The sequence below is a fragment of the Geotrypetes seraphini genome, chromosome 8 (genome assembly GCF_902459505.1).
Source record: "Geotrypetes seraphini chromosome 8, aGeoSer1.1, whole genome shotgun sequence".
Lineage (NCBI taxonomy): Eukaryota > Metazoa > Chordata > Amphibia > Gymnophiona > Dermophiidae > Geotrypetes > Geotrypetes seraphini.
In genome coordinates, this window is record NC_047091.1 from 57,046,173 (window position 1) to 57,070,567 (window position 24,395).

The following is a 24,395-nucleotide window of genomic DNA, read 5'->3' on the forward strand; positions in this document are numbered from 1 at the left end:
CTTGCCCCTTCCCAGTGCATTGTGGGATGCAATGGGGAGAGGCCTAGGGCCTGATTGGCTCAGGCGCCTAAGGCCCGCCCTTAGGAAGGGCCTTAGGCAATTAGGCCAGCTGCCTAAGGCCCCTCCTATGGGCGGGGCCTTAGGTACATGGACCAACCAAATTCACATGAACATTATAAGAATGAGTATTTTATTTTCAAATGAGTTTCTTATTGGCTCTGAGCATTAAAAGCATTTCAAAATGCTCATCAGTTAAACTGTTCCTGCGTGGCGTAAGAATCTGTCCACTGATGCTGAAGTCACTCCACTGATGCACTTGATGGAAGGCTCATATTCTTCAGAATAAACACTTCTTTCACAGTTGGATAGGGCTGGAGATGGGATATATCATGTGCAACATCATTCAAGAAGAGGTCTAGTTCTGACTGCACAGGAAGCAGGAAGAGGAAGAGTTGTGAAAATAAAGCACTGCTCATTGCTGACAACTTGGAGCGTATTTTCACTGTTTCACTTTGGGATATATATTTTTTATGTTTGAGTTTTTCACCTGGGGATTATAGTCAAGGCTAACAATGGCATCACTAACCTGAACTATCCAAGGAGGAATTGAATTCTTACAGCTGTTTGAGATAAGTGATTTTTCCTATTCTCATTTTTCATTCTTCATTATTGATGAACTGATAAAACCTTGTCCCTGTCTTTGGGTTGACCAGGAGGGTTATTGGTGCAATGATGTTTTAATATACCACTGCTAGCCTGGCTGGTGTATGTCATACTGAGCACTTTACATAACTTTTATTGAGATATATTGAGAAACGTTTAATACGCAGTTAGATTTTTCTATTGTTTTGATGCTTCATTAGGGTTACCATATTTAAGGATGGGTAAACCCGGACGCATGGCCTGCTCCATTCCGCCTCCAGCCCTGCCTCCCCCCACCCCCCCATATCTCAACTCTTTTTTGCAGACCTCCAGGCCACATCTAGAGGGCCTCCAGCATGCGCGGATTCATGTGATGTCATCCACACATCCTTGTTGAAGGCCTTCCAAACGTGGCCAGAGCTCAGGTCTTTCCAAAACCCAGACAAACTGCCAGGTTTTGGAAAGTCCGTCCAGGAACCCGGACAGTCCTCTAAAAAGAGGGCATGTCCGGGTTTTCCTGGATGTCTGGTAACCCTAGTCTTCCTTATTGTATGAAGTGTGATGTCTTATGAAGAGCAATACCTCTGCCAGAATATCCTTTCCCTTCTTTGAAAATTATTGGAACCAGACGTCACGATATATATTCTGTAATGGCCCCTTTAACCTGGAACGCCTTGCCTTTATATATAAGAGAAGTTAAAGATCTCAGCAGATTCAAAAATAATTTAAAAACTTTTCTATTTAGAGATGCATTTAATGTTTAAATAATTCATTTCTAATTATCCCAATCCTAATCCTCATGTTTTTTCCTTATTTGGTTTTTCTTTTCTTCACAATTATGAAAAATATCAATATTGTAACTGTCTTCTCTTCCTTTCCTTTCCCTTATGTATCTGAGTCTGTTTGTTTTGTCAGTTTGTTTTTAACCCTTTTTAAAGTTGTATAATAAACTCTTGATCTATCTTATATTTTAATGTTACTCGCTTAGTATGTAATAAGCGATTTATCAAATTTTAATAAACTTGAAACTTACCTGTCCCCAGAAAGAGCTGCTGAGTTGAAAGCTGTTATTCATCATTTGGAGTAAGGTGAGAAATTCCTTATCATCATAATCAAAGCGGTTGCCGAAGACAATGGAGCAAATTATATTTGAGGTCACTTTGCTGAAGAAGAAGGTGGGGTCAAAAGGCATTTCTGAGACAAAGAACAAGACAGGCAATAAAATTCAGATACTAGGGGCTAGATTCACTAAGCAAACCGATTGTGTACTGAGCGGTTTGCGACCCCTTTTGCGACCTGATTTTGCTCTGGCCCGATTCACTTACCTCTCTGCCAATCCGATTCCGATCCGTGCATGCAAATGAGGGGAACGGCATGCAAAGTAGGCAGGGACCCGATTCACTAAAGAAATCTAGCAAACCGACTGGGCTGGCCGATCAACACAAGAAGCGACTGCTGGAGACCAGTCGCAAACGTCCTTTCTGACTCTCCAGCTTCATCACTGCCCTACTCTCTGCTGCCCCAACAATATTTATCTCGTGCTCAGCCCTGAATCTCTCCTGCCTGCCGCCCCGAATCGCCGCCCTGCTCTGGCCCAAATCTCTCCTGCCCTTCCCCACACTGTGAGCCCGTGGTTTTAACCCACGGGTTTAAAGCGAGTTAAAACCACAGGCTCGCTGGGCTAGTAAAAGTAAAGTAAAAGTTTTTTTTTAAAAAGTCACGGCTCCGACGGCTCTTAGACGAATGCGCAGACCATCTACAGATGGTCCGCGCATGCGTCGGGATCGCACACTAGCGATCCATCCGGTCAGAGGGGGTGTTCCTCCAATCGCCTTCATTTAAATTTTTTGTTTTGAGAATTCGTCGGGCCTGCACAGATCAGCCACGGATCGGGAATACAATGGAGGTTAGTGAGTCTAGCCCTAGGACTGGTGGTGCAAAGGATATTTTATATCTGTTGAGGGAAAATTAGTAGATAATATGGGGAAATTTTTATACATGATGTCAAAGTTAGGTACCACTAGGCACCCTAATTGGAGATGCCTAGTGATGCTTAACTGAGTTCCAAGTGAAACTTGTTTTTGTTATTTTTTCCAAATCTTTATTTATTTTTTAAAACCAACAAGTGCAACATATTATCAAACAGTGTACAAAATAAACAGCACTTAATTCCATCAAATGATATAATAAATATATATCCTTTCCCCCTCCCCACACCCACCCATCCTTTCATACAGTATAAAGATAAGCAAAAGTAATACAAATGATCAAGACCAACAAATTATAATAAAATAATAATTTAAAGGCATATCCTCCCTCCCCCACCCCTCCTGGATGTGTATAATCAAAGGGCTAAAACCAATAATTAATCTTTACAAAATTTTGTCAATGGGTCCCAAACATCCTTAAATTTCTTATAATGTTCCAATTGTATTGCTCTCATACGTTCAAATTCATAAGTTTGGCACAAGGATTCCCACCAAAAACTATAGTTTAACCTGTCCCAATTTTTTAGAATAAGTTATATGGCAACTCCCATCTTGATGAAAAGCAGTCTATTGTTATGTGAAGTTATTGGACTCTTGGCTATCAATAACGTACCAAACAGCACAATATCATACGTCAGTGCCAATGGAACTTCCAGTATGCTATTTATTTGACCCTCAAATGGATCACCAAAAGTTAAGTATCAAGGGACAAAAGAAAAGCAGATGATCCAGTGTCCCTATATCGAGATGACAGTGCCAGCATCTATTTGACTTAGAACTACACTTCTCGGGGGGGCGTGGCCTGACTACTGCGGGGACCGCACACATGGAGTAGCTGCTCCTCTTCACCCACACTCGTGCCAGATTAAAAAGTGCTTTTTTTTTGCGAAAACTCCGCGATTTTCATCAGGATCTCGCTGCCTGAGTTCCTTATGTCGCCACCAAAACCGGCGAAAAATGAGACCGCTCCACCCGCGCCACTCAGAGGGAAGAGACTGAAACCCGATCCGAGCACGCCGGAGAAAATGGCGCCGAAGACCGACGAGGCTTCCCTTGACCTGCTCCTGAAGGAAATAAGATCACTCCGAGGCATTATACAGGAGCAGGTTGAAGAAACCAAGCTTTTAAGAGGTGAAATTGAGGCAATTAATTCTCAATTTGTGGATGCCCGTCATCGCCTGGATGCCCTGGAGGAAAAAACGTCTGCCATTCCTTCCCTTCAAGAAACGGTAATTAAACATGACAAACTGATTACTGCTCTACAAAGGGACTATGAAGATCTTTCTAATCGCAGTAGAAGATCCAATTTAAGAATTATTGGGCTGCCTGAATCATCGGAGGGCTCTGATATGGCTTCCTTTCTTTCTACTTTCCTGCCTGCTACCCTGGGTCTTGTCTTCTCACCTCCGCTGGAAATAGAGCGTGCTCACCGCGTGCCGTCTCACCTCTCTGCACATGCATCTTCTCCCAGGCCTATTGTGGCTAAACTCCTCAGATTTCAGCACACATTACAGATCCTCACAGCAGCAAAATCTAAACCTCAGCTGCTACATCAAGGCAGGAAGTTTTTCATTGTTCCAGATCTGGCTAAAACCACAGCCTTGAGGAGAAAGGCTTTTCTCTCTCACCGGCAGGAGCTCAAAGACATTGGAGCCAAATACGGTCTTATGTACCCTGCCAGGATGAAAGTTACCTACAATAACCGCACTACTTCTTACACTGAGCCTGAGGAGCTGGCTGCATTCCTGGACTCTCTGAAAATGTGCTGACATGCTGAGCTACTGATGTTTTTGCTTGCCTCTGGTTCCTGCTGTTAATGTTTTCTGCTGTTATAGTTTGCTAGTACATGACTGTACAATTTTATTGCTTTGTGTGAATAAGCACACCATTCTCATGTTTCTCAAATTGAGTGGGTGTGGAGTAGTGTTGGCTGTTCCGTATGTGTTACTTCTCCGTGCTCACAGGAGCACCCTTGAACTGTTTTATTCCATGCATGATAGTTTGGTCTTTCTTTTTTCTGATCTTGTATTATGCTGTCACTGCTAGTCTATTTGCTCTTTCTCTTATGCTTTCTTTATTTCTACTTTCTGGCAGAAGTGTCTGCTTGATATTCTGGTTGTGTCATTTGCTTTTTTCTCATAAAGGTGATATCTACTATGTCCTACCAACACATATAATAGATTATGGCTGACTTGCATATCCTTTCTTTTAATGTGAATGGTTTGAACCATCCTATTAAAAGGAAAAAGATAGCCAACTATTTGTCTAATAAACATCCTGATGTGATTTATTTACAGGAGACCCACCTCCCACCCGCTGCCTCCTTGAAATTTAAGTTGAAGGGATATTCCACTCATTTATATTCCCCTGCAACTCAGAGGAAGAAAAATGGGATATCAATACTTCTCAGTTACAAGCTATCCCCTGTTGTTCACTCTGTTAAAACAGATTCTGACGGTAGGTGGTGTCTGGTGCATGCTGCGTTGCACTCTGTAGATTTTGTGTTCCTTAACATTTACGCTCCTGTCTTGGACCATCCAGACTTTTTCAAAGACCTTCAGCTGGCGTTAGTTGAACACGATTCTTGTTCTCTGATATTGGGCGGGGATTTCAATCAAATTCAAGATATTTACATAGACAGATCATCCTCTTGCAGACCCTCCAAATCCAGATCTTTTGCAGCTCTGCATGCTTTAAAAGAAGCCTTCTCCCTTGTAGATCCATGGCGCTTACTACATCCAAAAGGTAGAGAATATTCCCACTTTTCACCACCACACAACACCTACTCGAGGATTGATTTCTTTCTTCTTTCCTCTTCTCTCATTCAGGATATGACAAACACTATCATACACCCAATATCTCTTACAGACCATGCGGCTATTTCTTTACATTTATCTGTTTCTGCTCCGCATAAAGAATCTTCCTCTTGGCGACTTAACAATACCCTACTCTTAGATGAGATAATAGTGGACAAAATCAAATCCTTTACTACGGAATTCTTCGAACTCAATACTAAAGATCCAGAAATCTGTCCCTCTATCGTTTGGGAAGCCTACAAAGCTTCTCTCAGAGGTGAATTGATTAAGCTTGCTTCCTGGAAAAAGAAACAATCCATGCAAAAAGAAAAAGAATTGGAAATTTCTATCAAAAACCTAGAATTACAACATATGTCTACCCATTTACATGATCCATCCTTATTCCAATGTATTCAAAACCTTAAATATGAATATAATACCTTGGTCTCCTGCACGGCCCGACGAGATATCTTTATTTCAACTTCTGGTCACTATATGGGAGAAAATCTTATGGGTCGCCCTTTAGCTAGATATCTCAAAACCAAATCAAAACGTTTACACATTTCAGCTATTCAAGACCCATCAGGACAATTAGTCAGAACCAGATCTTTGATTTCCTCCCAATTTGAAAAATTTTATACTGCCCTATATCAATCTGAGTTTTCGGCCCCTGATTCGGACATAGATTCTTTTCTTGCCTCTTTAGCTCATCCGACCATATCGGAATCTATTAAAGCAAAGCTAGATGCTCCTATAACTACATATGAGATTGAGACTGCTATATCCTCCTTACCCACTGGGAAAGCCCCTGGACCAGATGGGTTTACTGGTGAGTTTTTTAAAGTTTCCGAGCTCTCTTGGCGCCTCAACTTCTAACATATTACGATTTCCTCCACTCCACTCCGGACAAACAATTTAACTTCACTGAGGCCACCATTGTAGTTATTCCCAAGCCAGATAGGGATGCTACTTTGGTTAAAAACTTTCGTCCTATCTCTCTCCTCAATTTGGATTACAAAATCATGGCGAAAATACTAGCATTAAGACTTAACACAGTGATCCCATCCCTCGTACATTAAGATCAAACAGGATTCATCAAACAAAGATACATAGGAGATAATTTACGCTTATTTCATCATATCAATGCTCATGCCAAAACAATGTCGGAGCCTGTGATTGGTCTGGCTATTAATGCTGAAAAGGCCTTTGACCGAGTGGAGTGGCCTTTCTTATTCCGAGTACTGAAATGGTACAACTTTGGTTCCTTTTTCACAGATTGGATAGAAACATTATATCGACAACCCACGGCCCGTATCCTGATTAATAACTCTCTCTCTAACAGATTTTCCCTTCACAGAGGTACCCGTCAAGGCTGTCCCCTTTCACCATTATTATTTGATTTAGCATTGGAACCTCTACTATCAGCTATCCGACAGTGTTCCTTAATAAAAGGTATTCCCTCATCCAATCGAGACATTAAATTAGCAGCTTACGCCGATGACGTTCTTCTCTTTCTCAGAGATCCTCTTGTCTCTCTACCCCATCTCATCCGCATTGTTTCCCAATATTCTCATCTCTCTGGATATTCTGTCAATTGGGAGAAGTCAGAGATCTTTCCTCTCAATGACCATATTTCCTCCTCAGATCTAGCTCATTTCTCTTTTCCATGGTCACAAGGAGCTGTGAAATATTTAGGAGTCCTAATTCATAAAGATCCAGTTCATGCTCAGGATCTTAACATATCCAAAATCAAAAATTTAGTTTTAAATACTACAACACGTTGGTCCCCACTTTATCTGTCCTGGTGGGGTAGAATAGCCTCCATTAAAATGACTCTGGCCCCACAAATTAATTACACTCTTTCTATGCTTCCCCTTCTATGCCGAAAAACATTCTTTCATTGGCTTAATATGAAAATCTCTGAATTTATTTGGAACAAGAAAAAACCTCGTATTGCTCTCGCCAAGCTGAAGGCCTCTAAGATTAATGGCGGCCTAAATTTACCAGATTTTTATTATTATTATATTGCATCACTAGCCAAATATGGAGCTCAATGGATAGTTGATTCGAACCCTCAGGATCAGCCAGCATGGTTTGAAATGGAACGCTTTTTATGTACACCACTGCACGTCTCCTGCTTCCTTACAGTGTCAGTACCTAGACACTTGAGAAAGTATTCTTTGTTGAGTGCAACGCAGCATGCTTTACGCCTCTTAGATGCAGCGGCTGAGATTCACGCTGATGAAGGCCCACTCATGTCCCTTTGGAATAACTCTAAAATTCAAATCAGCGGAAGATCCCTCTCATGGAAGAGATGGCAGCGGGCGGGTGTGTGGTTTGTTCATCAATTGGTCTCCTCCACTTCTTTTGTCCCCTTTGATATTTTCCGTTCCACATACTCACTTCCATCCTCTGTACGTTCACAATGGCTTATGCTTACTGGAATATTAGCTAATATACATACACGCCCTGACTTTATGACCTCTATTCATACTGTTCGTCACTGGTCTACTCTTGCTATACTGAAAGGTAAGGCAATATCTCTTTTTTATGGTATACTAAGAGATCACTTCTTCACTTTTTCACCTCAATCTATGAGCCATTGGGACTCTATTTTGAAAACCACGCTTTCTGAAATAGATTGGGAACTTTTCTGGTCTTCCACAAATCGCCCTCTTTTATCATCCAGAGTTTCGCAATCAATGTACTTTATTATGTGGAATGCAGTATGGACCCCACTTCGTATGTGGAAAGCGAATCTACAACAAGACTCTACCTGCTGGAACTGTTTGAAAGAACCTGGAACTCTTGATCACATGCTTTTCCACTGCAATATGGTTCATTTCTTTTGGCTCCGTATTTGGGACACCATAAAATCTATTACTAAATGTTCAGAAGTGATCTCCATGGACATTATAATTCTTCGTTCTCAACACCCTTGTTTTGCACAATCAAATGCCCACCTAAACTCATTGACACCATGTTTGTGACTGCTCTAATGCATATTTTGAAAAATTGGAAATCATCCTCACTACTGGACTACACCTTCTGGTGGAACTCTTTAAGCATGTACCACAAATTTGAATCTTATGCATATGAGAAGAAATTGATTTCTCGATTCTCCACAAACTTGGCACGAAATAAATCACCTTGGTCATTCTTAGATTCATATGTTCGTTCTGCTCTGTAGACACTTCTGCCTCTCTCTCTCTCTCTCTCTATTTCTCTTTCTCTCTATCTTCCTTTATCTTTCTCTCTCTTTCTCTCATTCTTCCTGTTTCTCTGTCTTTTTCTGTTTCTTTTATTAGCAGTTTCAGACACTCTGGATCCTTTTCACTAATCTAGTTCTATTCAAACGATTGTAGATACAGATATTTGATACATGATTTTTATTCTGATTTAATGTGTTTGAACTGCTTTCTGTTTATATTTCTTATAATATTCAATAAAATTATTGAACTAAAAAAAAAAGAACTACACTTCTCCCTCCCTATTCGCTGTGATAGGGGATTAACAGAACCGCAAATACTGAAAAACCGCGAATAACTTTTTTATATGTTATTTGCTGTTTCCTATTAAAAAACCATTGAGAATATGGTGAAGCCATGGATAACATGGTGGGAGACCTGGCCTGTTTCTGAAGGATAGGCAAAACACGGTGAACAAAGTGCTGGAGAGTAAACAGGCGGATAGACAAAGGCGACCCGGTTGACATTGTATATCTGGATTTTCAGAAGGCATTTGACAAGGTTCCCCATGAACGACTACTTCGGAAAATTGCGAGCCATGGAATCAAGGGTGAAATACTCACGTGGATTAAAAACTGGCTGGAGCATAGGAAACAGAGAGTGGGGGTAAATGGACAATACTAGGACTGGAAGAGCGTCACCAGTGGGGTGCTGCAGGGCTCGGTGCTTGGACCCATGCTCTTCAACATCTTTATAAATGATCTGGACATAGGTATGATGAGTGAGGTGATTACATTTGCGGATGATACAAAGTTATTCAGAGTAGTGAAGACGCAGGAGGATTGCAAAGATCTGCAACATGACATAATCAGGCTCGAGAAATGGGCATCGACATGGCAGACAAGGTTCAACGTGGATAAATATAAAGTGATGTATGTCGACAACAAAAATCTCATGCACGAATACAGGATGTCCAGAGCGATACTTGGAGAGACCTCCCAGGAAAGAGATTTGAGAGTTCTGATCAACATGTCTATGAAGCGGTCCGCGCAATGTGCGGCCGCGGCGAAAAGGGCGAACAGAATGCTAGGAATGATAAAGAAGGGGATCACGAACAGATCGGAGAAGGTTATCATGCTGCTGTACTGGGCCATGGTGCGCCCTCACCTGGAGTACTGCGTCCAGCACTGGTTGCCGTACATGAAGAAGGATACGGTACTACTCGAAAGGGTCCAGAGAAGAGCGACTAAAATGGTTAAAGGACTGAAAGAGTTGCTGTACAGTGAGAGATTAGAGAAACTGGGACTCTTCTCGCTCAACAGAGGAGGTTGAGAGGGGACATGATCGAAACATTCAGGGTACTGAAGGGAATAGACAGTAGATAAGGACAGGTTGTTCACCCTCTCCAAGGTAGGGAGAATGAGAGGGCACTCTCTATAATTGAAAGGGGATAGATTCCGTACGAACGTAAGGAAGTTCTTGTTCACCCAGAGAGTGGTAGAAAACTGGAATGCTCTTCCGGAGTCTGTCATAGGGGAAAACACCCTCCAGGGATTCAAGACGAAGTTAGGCAAGTTCCTGCTGAACCGGAACATACACAGGTAGTGCCAGTCTCAGTTGGGGTGCTGGTCTTTGACCAGAGGGCCGCCACGTGAGCGGACTGCTGGGCACGATTGACCACTGGTCTGACCCAGCAGCGATTCTTATATTGTTATGAATCAGCGATTTTCTCTGTAAACGCTTGAAATCAGCGATTTCTCTCTGCAAGCTGATGTAATTTAGGGGGAGAAGCCAGCAAGCTAAAAACCATGAATAATCAAAACCGCGAATGCTGAAACCGCGAATACGGAGGGAGAAGTGTATCTAACTTTTGTAATCTAACAGGGGTCCAAAAACTTCTATGCAACATAAAAAACCAAGTTTGTCTCATAGATGCTGACGCTGTACATCTCATCCTCCAAGATCAAATCCATGGCCATTGAGTCGTAGAAATCTGCTGCTTAATCTCAATGCTCCAAATATCTTTTAAGCTAGTTTTAGGTTTCTTATTCAAATATTCCGATATTAATTTTTACCACTTGGTGGCCTGATGCCCTAGGAAATCTGTCTGGAAGCAAAGGCCCGGCAAGCTATACTGAGTTTTCAAGTTTCACCAATCAGGGAACCCTTTCTGAATGGCCTGCTTTAACTGCAACCACTTATATATTTGAGACTTTGCAATACCAAATGTTTGTTGCAGTCATGAAAAGTCAAGCAGCTTTCCATCTGATTACACATCATCTAAAGTACGTATACCTGCTTCCATCCAATGCTTCTAGATGATCTTAAACTCGCCAATTTGAATCTTGGAGTTCAACCATAAGGACTGACACGTGGATTGATGAATTGGAATAGGTGTTAGGTTATTAATAAATTTTAATGTTTGCCATGTGGAAACTAAAATTCTGTTGTCCTTATAAAGCCTAGGTAACTTGATACTTAAAACATGACACAAACGCAATGGAGACAAGAGTTGCCATTCCAAGTAAAGCCAGTCCGGAAGATGCTCCATGAGTTTAGGAAGGATCTAATACATAGCCTGACGCAGTATATAAATAGAATTGAATTGAAACCACAGTACAAATTAATATACTGACAGATCCATGCAAGCATATAATTAAATTTTGAATTAAATTCATTTATCAACTTATATTAGTATACCTCTGCCACTACCACATCAATGCATTGTCAAAAGAATAAGAAATTCATTAATACTAATAGAATACTTATTGTTGAAATATATTTAATTGTTTTCCCTATTCATATCAAAAACCAAATAAAGATCCCATGTTGGTTTTAAATTGCAGGCCTATTTCTTTGATTAATGCAGATGGAAAACTTCTGGCTAAGTGTTCAGATTTACGCTTGGCCAAGGCTCTCCTTTATATTATTGGTACGCATCAAACGGGGTTCGTTGCTCAAAGAGATTCTTCAAACAACACCAGACTGGCTTTTCATATGTTGAATTTAACAAAAGCCATGGAAGATCCGGCCTTCTCTGTATCCTTGGATGCAGAGAAGGCCTTTGATCGAGTAGAATGGACCTTCATGTATCAAGCAATGGATTGGTTTGGTATAGGATCTGGATTTATTCAAATGATTCAAACCTTCTGCCAGATTATATATTAACTAGTCTTTAAGCCCGTTATATTAACGGGTGCTAGAATATATGTCTGTCTGACTTTCTTTATTTTTGTCTGTCTCCCTGCCCCTGTCTCTTTCTTCCTTTTTTTGTCTCTCTCCCTCTAACTGTCTGTCTTTCTTTCTGTCTGTCTCTCTCTATGGCCCCCTTTGTCTGTCTGTGTTTCTTTCTTTCTGTCTCTCTCCCTGCCTGCTGACTTTCTGTGTGTCTGTCTTTCATTCTCATGTGCTGCCTTCCTATCTTTCTGTCTCCCCCCAAAACAAACCAAGATTGCTCTCTGGCCCACTATCCCTTCCTCCCCTCCTCCACTTCCCTGTGTAGCAACAGCAGCATTCCCCCCCCCCTTCTCTGTGTAGCAGCAACAGCAGCATTCCCCCCCCTTCTCTGTGTAGCAGCAACAGCATTCCCCCCTTCCCTGTGCAGCAACATTCCCCCCCCCCTTCCCTGTGCAGCAACAGCATTTCCCCACACTTCCCTGTACAGCAGCAGCATTCCCTCCTTCTCTGTGTAGCAGCAACAGCATTTCCCCCCTTTTTCTGTGTAGCAGCAGCATTTCCCCCCCCCACTTCCGAGTTGCTATAAATTTGGTAAAATTAGACTTTGGCATGAGGGGGAGGGAAAGATTAGAGGTGAGACTGATCAGAGCATCAACTCCATGTTACCATTACTGATGTCACTTCCTTGGTAGCTTTATTTTCTGTGGGGATCGGTTGGTTGGCCTCGGTGTCTTCTTTACACTGCGGTCAACCCTAAACGAAACAGGAACTTGTGAGAGGGCGGGCCGCAGTGGAGAGAAGACGGTAAGGCCAGTGGCAGCACAGCACAGCGCTTTTCAGTTAAACGCTGTGAGCAGGCGAGAGGGAGGAGGTGGAAAAATTGGCATCGAGCATGACAGGTGCCGGCTCCTGATGACAAAGTTCATTTTTTAATTTAAAGCCGATGCCGCAGCTCCTCTCTCGATCCCCGTCTGCTGCGGTTCGAGAGAGTAGCCGCGGCGGCAGCGGCTTTGAGCTCTGGATCAGCATTGGTATCGAGCATGACAGGTGACTTGGCCCCAGCACCGTTGGAGAGCCGGGGAGGAAGTCTGCCGCAGCCTCGCACCTCCCCTCCTGGGAAGTACAAAAGGAAGGGATGACAAAGTTCATTTTTTAATTCAAAGCCGACGCCTCGACTCCTCTCTCGATCCCCGCCTGGTGCGGTTCGAGAGAGTAGCCGCCGCGGCAACTTTACAGGTAATTTCAAGTGTTCAAGCCAGATGCGTGGTAAGCGCACATGCGCACTCTTGTGGCCACATCCCGACAGATCAGATTTCAGGGAACATGGCTTAAGAGTGCGCATGCGCGCTTAGCATTTTATTATTATAGATAATACTTTTTCAGAACGTTTTCGTCTGGAGAGGGGAGTTAGACAAGGATGTCCACTATCCCTTTTGCTTTTTGACATTGTTCTGGAACCATTGTTATTGGCTATTCAACAGGCAAGTGAGATACAGGGAATATGCAGGTCGGGAATATAAGGTCTCTGCTTATGCAAATGATATTTTGCTTCATTTGAGGAATCCTGAATCTATTTGAGGAATCCTGAATCTATCATCCTGCATTTACTAGATTTGATTGACCGATTTGGAAAATCTTCTGGATACAAAATAAATTGGAGTAAATAAAAGGTTCTTCTGCTAAATGTACACTGTCCAAAAGGATTATTTGACTCATTCCCTTTTCTTTGGAAGGAAGAGGGTATAAAATATTTAGGTATTGGATTCAAAAAACGTGGGAAGACACGATGAGAGTAAATGAAAAAATCCTTATTGCAAAAGGTCTCAGAAATCTGTGAGCAATGGAACCCATTACATCTGTCTTGGTGGGGGAGAGTCCAAATGGTTAAAATGATGATTTTGCCTGTGGTTTGCTACCAAATGGGTATGTTGCCAGTTTATTTTCAGGGGTCCTTTTATAAGAAATTGAATAGGTTTCTAGGTCATTAATAGGCCATTAATAAATACATTGAACAGCAGCGGTCCGAGTACCAACCCCTGCAGAACTCCACTCATGACTCTTCTCCAGTCCGAGTAGTGGCCCTTCACTCCCAACCTTTGTTTCCTTCCTGCCAACCAATTTTTGATCCATCTATGCACCTCTCCTTCCACCCCGTGGTTCTTCAGTTTCTGTAATAGGCGTGCATGGGGTACCTTGTCGAAGGCTTTTTGGAAATCCAAGTATACAATGTCTATGGGGGCCCCTTCATCCATTTGTTTGTTAATTCCTTCGAAGAAGTGCAGTAAGTTCGTTAGGCACGATCTTCCCTTGCAGAAGCCATGTTTTCATCCTCTCCGTGAGTCTAAGATGTCCATAGAGTCCTTGGGAAGTGGTATTTTTAAAGGATCCATCTTCAATCTTTTGCTAATGCTAGTGCCTGCAGCAAAGGCAGTCTCAAGACGAATTTGCTTCCCTGTTGCCATAATAATGAATTATCTATCTACCGTGAGGGAATCAATTTTAATTGCTGAAAAATAAACTGTAAGAGTCCCCAGAGGAGGAGCTCAGCATTCACACAGCTATTCTCAATACCTCCAAGTTCCAGAATCGTGAAACTTGTTTTTAATTGGTTTAATTGGCATTGACCATGCCATTAAAACCCAATTATTATTTTTATTTTTTAAACCCAAACAATTAGCTTTGCATAGAATACTGCATGCCAGGGAGGGAGAGAAGTGAGAGAAATGCTGAGCAGTACAGTGTGGGGGGGGGTTCAGAGGTAAAGAAGGATGCTGGATGCCATGATGGGAGTGACTATGGGATGGAAGGGAAGGAACAGGAAGATGCTAGAACTGGGGATGGTAATTTCAACTCAGAGCTTACTATAAATTGGCTTGTCTTTAATAGATAAATATTCTGTCCAGACTAATGTACTTCTGATTGATAAATATTGCTGTCTGAACGCATATAAAATTTAGGTGTCACTTATTGTGCTCCAAAAAGACGCCTCAGCCCCACCACTCCACCGCTGTAAGAATTTTATACTGCGGGAAGCATGTTGTGGTGCCTCATCATTGGCTGTCTATTTTTGAATATTTTTTTTGAATGTTTTTTTGTATTCTTAATCTTTTATCTGTGTTTTTATATTTTATAGAATAAATAATTTAAATAACTTCATTCGCTTCAATGTTGCATTATATATTTCAAAAGTAATAAATACTTATCTCAGCCAAACACCTGGGAGTCAGACCCGACATGTTTCACACTAACAAGTATTTTATCAAGGGTCTCCCAAGGCTGCCGCTGTCATCCGACTCCTGTTTGGCTCAGCCAAACTCCTGTTTGGCTGAGATAAGTATTTATTACTTTTGAAATATATAATGCAACATTGAAGCGAATGAAGTTATTTAAATTATTTATTCTATAAAATATAAAAACACAGATAAAAGATTAAGAATACAAAAAAACATTCAAAAAAAATATTCAAAAATAGACAGCCAATGATGAGGCACTACAACATGCTTCCCGCAGTATAAAATTCTTACAGCGGTGGAGTGGTGGGGCTGAGGCGTCTTTTTGGAGCATAATAAATGACACCTATACTTTATATGCGTTCAGACTGCAATATTTATCAATCAGAACTGGGGATGGAGCATGGGTGGAGTTGGGGGACAGAGCTTCGCCCCTTCCCCCCAAACAAAAAGACATTTCACTACCCCTGATCAGTAGTAAAAGAAATATTTTAGTAGCTTGATAATTTTCATTTATCAGGTGCCATGTGCACCTTTTTGAGTTAATTAGATATGGAATGGTATAGCTGAATTAAATATTGTTAATCTAGTAGATGGGATTTCTATGAAATAAGCAGTCATTTAGGACTGAGAAAGGAGAAGCTTTTTTATGTGACGATCTTTGTGTTTGATTTTTACGCCTCAATCAATCGAGGAAGATCCTGAGTTGGATCATGGGAATATGATTGGGGGCTTGCGAGGTCTAGCTCAGTGTCAGTCCAGGAGCTTTGGGCTGTAGCTTTGAGGCCTGGTGCTCCCAGTAAAATATCTCCAGCTGTTGTCTGGGATTATTTTAACATGATTTTATGGTCACAGTCAGTGTTCCCTCTAAGCGGGCGGGTGTTGTGAGCAAACTTTTTTCACCGTGAGCCAAAAATATCGGGCGCCAGCAAGTTATGAGCCAACTCGCCCGATTCTCCTCTCGCCGCCCTGCCATCTGCCGTACGCCTCTTCCGATCGTGCGCTGTGACGAGAAACGTGTGCGCTGCGATGTAATATTTTGTGCGCCAGCGCACGCCAGCGCAGCTTAGCGGGAACACTGGTTCAAATGGTTTTATTTATTTCCCCAAATTTATTTTTGTTATACGCATTGAAAAATATTTGATATTGCGTTTAAATCAAAATCTCAATAAACTTGAAACGAGTGCCCGTGAGATTGTGGGAGGGTTAAATACTCAAAACTTAGAAGTTTTTGCTACGCCAGCTTTCTGGTATCTTTACATACAGTGGCGTACCTAGCATATGTAACATCCGGGGCCCATCATTTTTTGGCACCCCCCCCCATCTATAAGAAAAACATGATTTTTAGTAACAAACCACACGTCACACATGAGTACCTAGGAAAAGGCAGCATCTTACATATTGCAGTGAGCAGTACATCAATACACCCATTGTAAAAACTAAAACAAGCCAGACCAGCACAGATCAATCCTACACCGTCAATCCTAACAGAAAACCATGTCTTTCGAACACACACAGAACACAGAAAACACCTTCGCCTAGTAAGGAATATGTAATCACAAAACTAACCCCTCCCTCTTTTACAAAAACTGTAGTGTGGATTTTAGCTACGGAGGTAACAGCTCTGATGCTCATAAAAATTCTGAGCATCAGAGCTGCTACCACCAAGGCTGGTGCTAAAAAACGCTTCACAGTTTTGTAAAAGGGGGGATAAAATAAAAATACATAGACAAAGGTTAAATTGAACCAGCAAGAAGCTGGACTCTGCATACAATGCTTCACAGAAACAGTGACACATGTCTCCTAAAGCAATAAATAAATAGAAATTTTTTTCTACCTTTGTCTTCTGTGGTTTCTCCTTTCCTCATCTTCTTGTAACTCTCTTCCTTCCATCCACTGTCTGCCGTCTCTCTTCCCCCTATATGGCATCTTCTCTCCTTCTATGCCCCTTCCAGAAACTGTATGCCTCCCCCTTCCATCTCTCCTTTCACCCCATTGGTCTGGCATCTCTCTCCTCGCCTTCCCTCTCCCACACCTCTCCTCATAGTCTGGTATCTCCCCTTCCCTGATTCTCTGGCATCTCTCTCCTTTCCTTTTCTTCCATCTTTCGCTCCCCCTCCATGCTCTCACATCTCCCCCTTCCTTTTCCCTTAGACAGGGCATACCTTCCTCCTACGCTCCAAGCCCTGGCATCTCCTTTAATTCCCTCCCTCATCTTCCTTCTCCCTCCAGCTGGGTACCGCAACACTCTTCCCTGCAGCTCTGCACTTCCCCACAATTGCCATGCTTCGGTTCCTCTTCTTCCTTCCTTCCCCCCCCCCCCCCCCCGCGGGACCCTGCGGCACCATCAAACTCTTACTCCCTCTAATGTCGGCCCTGCAGCTCCAGACTTCCTCGCACCTTCTCCCCTCCCCCTTTGGATCGCTATTATTTTAAATGTTATAGCCGCGGAGCTGTATCCATCAGTGGAGATGTCTAACCTCGGCCTGCCCCGGAACTCTTACTGCAGCAGGACGCCCGTCTAGGCAGGAACAGGAAGTCACTGTTGCAGTAAGAGTTCCGGGGCAGGCCGAGGTTAGACATCTCCACTGATGGATACAGCTCTGCGGCTATAACATTAAAATAATAGCGATCCAAAGGGGGAGGGGAGAAGGTGCGAGGAAGTCTGGAGCTGCAGGGCCGACATTAGAGGGAGTAAGAGTTGATGGTGCCGCAGGGTCCCGCGGGGGGGGGGGGAGGAAGGAAGGAAGAAGAGGAACCGAAGCATGGCAATTGTGGGGAAGTGCAATCCCCCCCAATGCGTCCCCTTACCTTACCGACGCGTGTGTGCGCTGTGAAGAGAAACTTTGCGCTGCGATGTAATATTTTGTGCGCGAGCGCAGGCCAGCGCAGCTTAGCGGGAACACTGGCAACAGTATGAGTTGTGATTCACCCCAAGTCGCATTATAGCGTTTACGTAGCAAAGAGTTACTTCCTACACATTTGCATGTTTTACATCTCATCTCTGTGTAACCTGTAGTGACCTAAATTTCACTGAGTTAGAGCAAGACAGGCTGTGTTAGAGCCCTTTAAGTCGTGTTAAGATGCAACTAACTTGGCTTCAGGCCCTAACAAAGCTACATAATTTCCTTCTGTAATGACGCTGACAATCTAATAATTTGTTCGTTAGCAGACCCTGAACTTTCTAAGAAAATACAAAGGATTATATTTCTTGCCTTTGGTTTTCCTGAGCTCTTCCACCAGGTACTTTGCCTCCTCTTGGATCCTGTCTTCGATGCTCCTTTTCCCAAATCCAAAATCCCTCAGGGTCCAGAGGGAGAATCTGCGGAGCTGCTTCCAGGTCTCCCCACTGCTGAAAACAACCCCTGGTAATGAGAAGGAAAATGTTATTTTGGACTGTTTCTAGATTACAGTAAATTACAATATGCCAGTTTTCTAGCCTTAGATAATATCAGTGCACCAAAGTGCACCAAAAGCCCTGCTTTGTTTCATTTTCATTTTGTTTTGTTTCAGAGAGAACGAGAACCAGAAGGCCTTGAGCATGTGCAGATGCTTAAGGCCTAGCCCAGGCAAGAGGGAGGAACTTCGGGCACCAGCACGTCCTGTGTGTTGGTGCTGGTGCCAGATCGGGGTAAGGGATTGTGTGTGGGCGTGCGGGCAGGGGATGATGGTTTGTGGAGGGGGGACGTGAGCAGGGGGGGAGGGCGGATCACGGGGGGGGGGGGGCTTGCAAATCGAGTCAACGCTCGGTTTGCAAGGCATGATTTGCGGGAATGTTTTGCTTGTCTTACAGAACACTAGCATACCACGTTACTCGCAAACCGAGGTTTGACTGTATAAAAATAAATAAACCAAAGGAAGAAACCAAGCTAAAAGAAGATGGAATTTGCACCATTACAAAGTTTATATCTAAATTTCTCCTCACCCTCCACCTTCACATATAACTACATAGCCAATATCCAGTGAAATAGAAGTGATCCCCATTTTATTCTGTCCTACTGTTTCTATATTTCACAATGGAAAGAGAAAAGGGAGGAGGAGTCTTCTGAAGTTTATTCTCTGTGTCGGAGCTGAGGAGAAGGCACATTAAACACCAGGGAAGGATAGAGGTCTCCCGATGATAGCAGTTGCAGGAGGACCTTTTTTGTAATTTATGCCCCATATCTAGGCTTAAGGGAGAGGGATGACACTAGGGTTGAGCAGTTGGGAAATGTTTGTTTCTTGACACTTTCTTTGTCGTTCCGGGGACTGTTTGCTTGCTTCGTTATATTTGAGCATTTTGGCTAAGATCATGTACTCTGAAAAAAGAGGTCAAACTCTTCCGAAAATGTGTACACTATTTAGATAATGCATATTTGCAAATTCATGCATAATCATTTATGCACAAATTTAGAGCCATTTAAAAAAATTAGACGTTTGAGACATTTTACAGCACTTGAGCATCAGAAGAATACATTCGCTACTAAAGGGTCATTAGTAGAGAAAAATTACATCCACTCCAAGTGCCGGCATCAGAGAAACTATGGCAAAGAGGAAGTCTGTTTCTTAAGTTGAGCTCTGTCTCTTGCTCCATTGAGGTGGCAGGTGTACACCCTCAATGCCTGTCAAAACAAAAACCAAGGAGGAAATTTCCATTCAAGACCTGAGTTAGGTCATCTCGATAGAACAGAAATGAAGAGTCTGCAGCTGCAACAGGCATTGGCCTCAGGGGTGTTGGTGCTAGTGAACTTCTTGCTACTGCAACTCAAATAAGTTTGAAATCTCTCACCTAGCAAGATGTTTACTTTCTAGCCACCCGTGTGACTCACGCATACCATTCTCTAGATAAGGATTGTGGAACAGATTACTAGGAAGTCTGTGTTTATGTACCACATTGGACATTTCCGTAAACTACTCAAAACTCGTCTATTTGTGCAGGTTTTCTTATGTTAAGTTATATGAATCTGGATTATTAAATTATAGTAATTATAGTAACATAGTAGAAGATGGCAGATAAGGATCCGAATGGTCTATCCAATCTGCCCAATCTTACCCTCTCTTTAAATACTGATTTAAACTTTTCTTCTTCTTAGCAATTTCTGGGCCAGAACCCAAAGCTCTGCCCGGTACTGAGCTTAGGTGCCATCTACTGAAGTCTCTGTCAAAGCTTACTCCATCCCATCTAAACCATCCCAGCCATATACGAACACAGACTGTGCAAGTCTGCCCAGTACTGACCTATTATTTTCTGATTCGAGATCCTCGGTGTTAATTCCACATTATTTTGAACTCTGTCACCGTTTTCCTCTCCTCTCTCGGGAACGCATTCCAGGCATCAACCACCCTCTCCATAAAGAAGAATTTCCTTACACTGCTCTTGAGTCTACCATCCCTCAATCTCAAATTATGTCCTCTGGTTTTACCCTTTTCCTTTCCCTGGAAAAAAATTTTTTCTATGTTATTACCTTTTAAGTATTTGAATGTCTGTTCCTCCTTTCCTCTAGGGTATACATATTCAGAGGCTTCCAGTCTCTCCTCATACGTCTTTTGACACAAACCTCCTATCATTATGTCACCTTCCTCTGGACCTCTTCAAGTCTTCTTATGTCCTTCGCCAAATACGTTCTTCAAAACTGAACACAATATTCCAAGTGGGGTCTCACCAATGACCTGTATAGGGGCATCAACACCTTCTTTCTTCTACTGGTTACGCCTCTCTTTATACAACCCAGTATCCAGTCTTTACAGAAGATATAAGAGATCTACCTGAACCAGAAATGGTTTTCAAGTGTGATGAGGAGGAGGAACTGAAAGAAATCTCGGTGAATCTGGAAGATGTACTAAGCCAAATCGACAAGTTAAAAAGTGATAAATCACCTGGACCGAATAGTATAGATCCCAGGGTACTAAAAGAACTCAAACATGAAATTGCTGATCTGTTGTTAGTGATCTGTAACCTGTCGTTAAAATCGTCTATAGTACCTGAAGATTGGAAGGTGGCTAATATTATGCCAATTTTTAAAAAGGATTCCAGGGGAGATCCGGGAAATTACAGACTGGTAAGCCTGACTTCAGTGATAGGCAAAATGGTGGTAACAATTATAAAAAATAAAATTGTAGAACATGTAGACACACATGAATTAATGAGACAGAGTCAGCATGGGTTCAGCTGAGGGAAATCTTGTCTCACCAATTTGCTCGACTTCTTTGAAATTGTGAATATACATGTGGATAAAGGTGAGTTGGTTGATGTAGTGTATCTCCATTTTCAGAAAGCTTTTCACAAAGTTCCTCATGAGAGGCTCCTGAGAAAATTAAAGAGTCATCAGATGGGTGGAAAGTTCAGCTGTGGATTAAGAATTGGTTATCGGATAGAAAACAGAGGGTAGGGCTAAATGGTCATTTTTATCAATGGAGGAGAGTAAACAGTTGAGTGCCACAGGGATCTGTACTGGAACCGGTGCTATTTAACTTATTTATAAATGATCTGGAAACTGGAATGATGAGTGAGGTGATTAAATTTGTAGATGACACTAAACTGCTGTTGTTAATAAGCATACAGATTGTGAAAGGCAGGCAGATTTTAGGAAATTGGAAGACTGAGTGTCCAAGTGGCAGATGAAACTTAATATGGACAAATGCAAAGTGATGCACATTGGGAAGAATAACCCAAATCACAGTTGTAAACCGCGTCGAGCTCTACGAACGTGGAGATGATGCGGTATACAAACCTAAGGATTAGATTAGATTAGATTAGATTAGATGTTATGGTCCACTTTGGGGGATAGCACTCAAGAAAAGGATCTGGGTGTCATAGTAGACAATATGATGGAACCTTCCTCCCAATGTGTGATGGCAGCCAAAATTGCAAACAAGATGATAGGAATTATTTAAAAAGGGATGGTTATCAAGACTAAGAATGTTATAATGGCTCTGTATTGCTCCATGGTGCGACCTCACCTGGAGTATGGTGTTCAAATCTGGTCTCCAAATCTCAAGAAAGATATAGCGGCACTAGAAAAGGTTCAAAGAAGATAAACCAAGATGGTAAAGGGGATGAAACTCCTCTCGTATGAGGAAAGACTAAAACAATTAGGGCTCTTCAGCTTGGAAAAGAGACGGTTGAGGGGCGATATGATTGAAGTCTACAAAATCCTGAGTGGAGTAGAACGGGCAGTGGCATACCTAGCATATGTGACACCCGGGGCCCATCATTTTTTGGCACCCCCCCATCTGTATGAAAAACATGATTTTTAGTAACAAGCCACACGTCACATGAGTACCTAGGAAAAGGCAGCATCTTACATATGCAGTGAGCAGTACAACATCAATACACCCATTGTAAAACTAAACAAGCCAGACTAGTACAGATCAATCCTACACCGTCAATCCTAACAGAAAACCATGTCTTTCGAACACACAGAACACAGAAAACACCTTCGCCTAGTATGGAATATGTCATCACAAACTAACCCCTCCCTCTTTTACAAAACTGTAGTGTGGATTTTAGCCACGGTGATAACAGCTCTGACGCTCATAGAATTCTGAGCATCAGAGCTGCTACCACACTGGCTGGCGCTAAAAATGCTCCACAGTTTTGTAAAAGGGGGGATAAAATAGAAATACATAGACAAAGGTTAAATTGAACCAGCAAGAAGCTGGACTCTGCATACAATGCAACACCACAGAAACAGTGACACATGTCTCCTAAAGCAATAAATAAATAGAAAATTTTTTTCTACCTTTGTCTTCTCTGGTTTCTGCTTTCCTCATCTTCTTGTTACTCTTTTCCTTCCATCCATTGTCTGCCATCTCTCTGCCCCTATAAGGCATCTTCTCTCCTTCAATGCCCCTTCCATCTCTCCTTTCACCCCCATTGGTCTGGCATCTCTCTCTTCTCCTTCCCTCTCCCACACCTCTCTTCAGCAATCCCTTTCTTCCCTCATTTTCCTTTTTCAATTTATTTTCTGCATCCATCTAGATTATGTTCTTACTACCCTCTCATCAATTTCCTTTTTCACTGTCTACCTACAACTCCCCACCTTTTTCCCTCACCCCCTCCAGTATTTCCCTAACTCAATCCTTTTCCCCCATCATGTGCCCTCCTTTTATTTATCCCCTCCTTCCATCATCTGCCCTCTTCTCTCTCCCCACTTCCATCATCTGCCCTATTCTCTCTCTCCACTTCCATCATCTGCCCCTTCTCCCCACTTCCATCATCTGCCCCTTCTCTCTCTTTCCCTGCAATTCCATCAGCATCTGCCCCTTTCTCTCCCTCCACCACACTTCCATACCACCCTGACCCCCTTTCTCACCCTTCACCATGATTTCATACCACCCTGACCCCCTTTGTCACCCTTCAGCATGATTCCCTACCACCCTGAACCCCCCCCTTTGTTACCCTTCAGCATGATTCCATAGCACCCTAACCCCCCTTTGTCACCCTTCAGCATGATTCCTTAGCACCCTGACCCCCCTTTGTCACCCTTCAGCATGATTCCATAACATCCTGACCCCCCTTTGACACCCTTCAGCATGATTCCATAGCACCCTGACCCCCCTTTGTCACCCTCCACACCCTTTCATGCCACCCTGACCTCCTTTCTGTCTCCATACCAAAGATCCCGCGATGACTGCTTCTGCTCCAATGGAAAAGGTAAGTGTTGTCGGAGGGGGCTGGGCCGGCAGACGCAGTTAGTTTCGCAAGATCCCACGATGACTGCAGCTGCCGGTCCACCCTCTCACCCCCCCCCCCCCACCTGACGTCACTTACCTCTTCCGAAACAGAGGAGGGAAACGGCACAGTTATCGCGGGACCTTCTTCACTTCAGCGTGGCTGCCGACTCTGCTCTATGTACGGCAGCCGCGCTGAAGTGCCGATTGAAGCAGCGCGGGAGGTTCCGGATCCGGCCGACTGTGCACCCCCTTGGAGCATGCACCCGGGGCAGACCTCCCCCCCTTAGTATGCCACTGAGAACGGGTACAAATGGATCAATTTTTCACTCCGTCAAAAATTACAAAGACTAGGGGACACTCGATGAAGTTACAGGGAAAAACTTTTAAAATCAATAGGAGGAAATATTTTTTCACTCAGAGAATAGTTAAGTTCTGGAACGCGTTACCAGAGGATATGGTAAGAGAGGATAGCATAGCTGATTTTAAGAATGGTTTGGGATGCGCATGGCGGGGGGGGGGGGGGCAGAGAAGAGTGCTGGAAAAAACACCACCGCCCCGGGTGCCACTCACCCTCACTATGCCACTGGGTTGGACATCCCTACTCTACACCAACAGATTGACTTATTGCAGGGCAAGGGGGATGAGATGCAAAAAAAAAACCACTACAGAGACAAGGGGTTAATGGGATGCATTTGAGGGGAAAGTATGCACCATGGCAGG

The 24,395-nt window shown here is 42.9% G+C and overlaps 1 protein-coding gene across 1 annotated transcript in view; it reads right to left on the bottom strand.

Annotated features, from left to right (window-relative positions):
* Nucleotides 1-299: 299 nt before the first annotated feature.
* The window catches only part of LOC117365456 (cytochrome P450 2G1-like), a 51,663-nt gene continuing 27,567 nt past the window's right edge, over nt 300-24,395 (bottom strand). Inside the window, exons 3-5 of the mRNA XM_033955932.1 lie at nt 18,236-18,385; nt 1,676-1,836; nt 300-425 (exon numbers count right to left, since the gene is read on the bottom strand). Coding sequence (XP_033811823.1) covers nt 300-425; nt 1,676-1,836; nt 18,236-18,385 — 437 coding nt within the window. The remainder of the gene's footprint in view (nt 426-1,675; nt 1,837-18,235; nt 18,386-24,395) is intronic.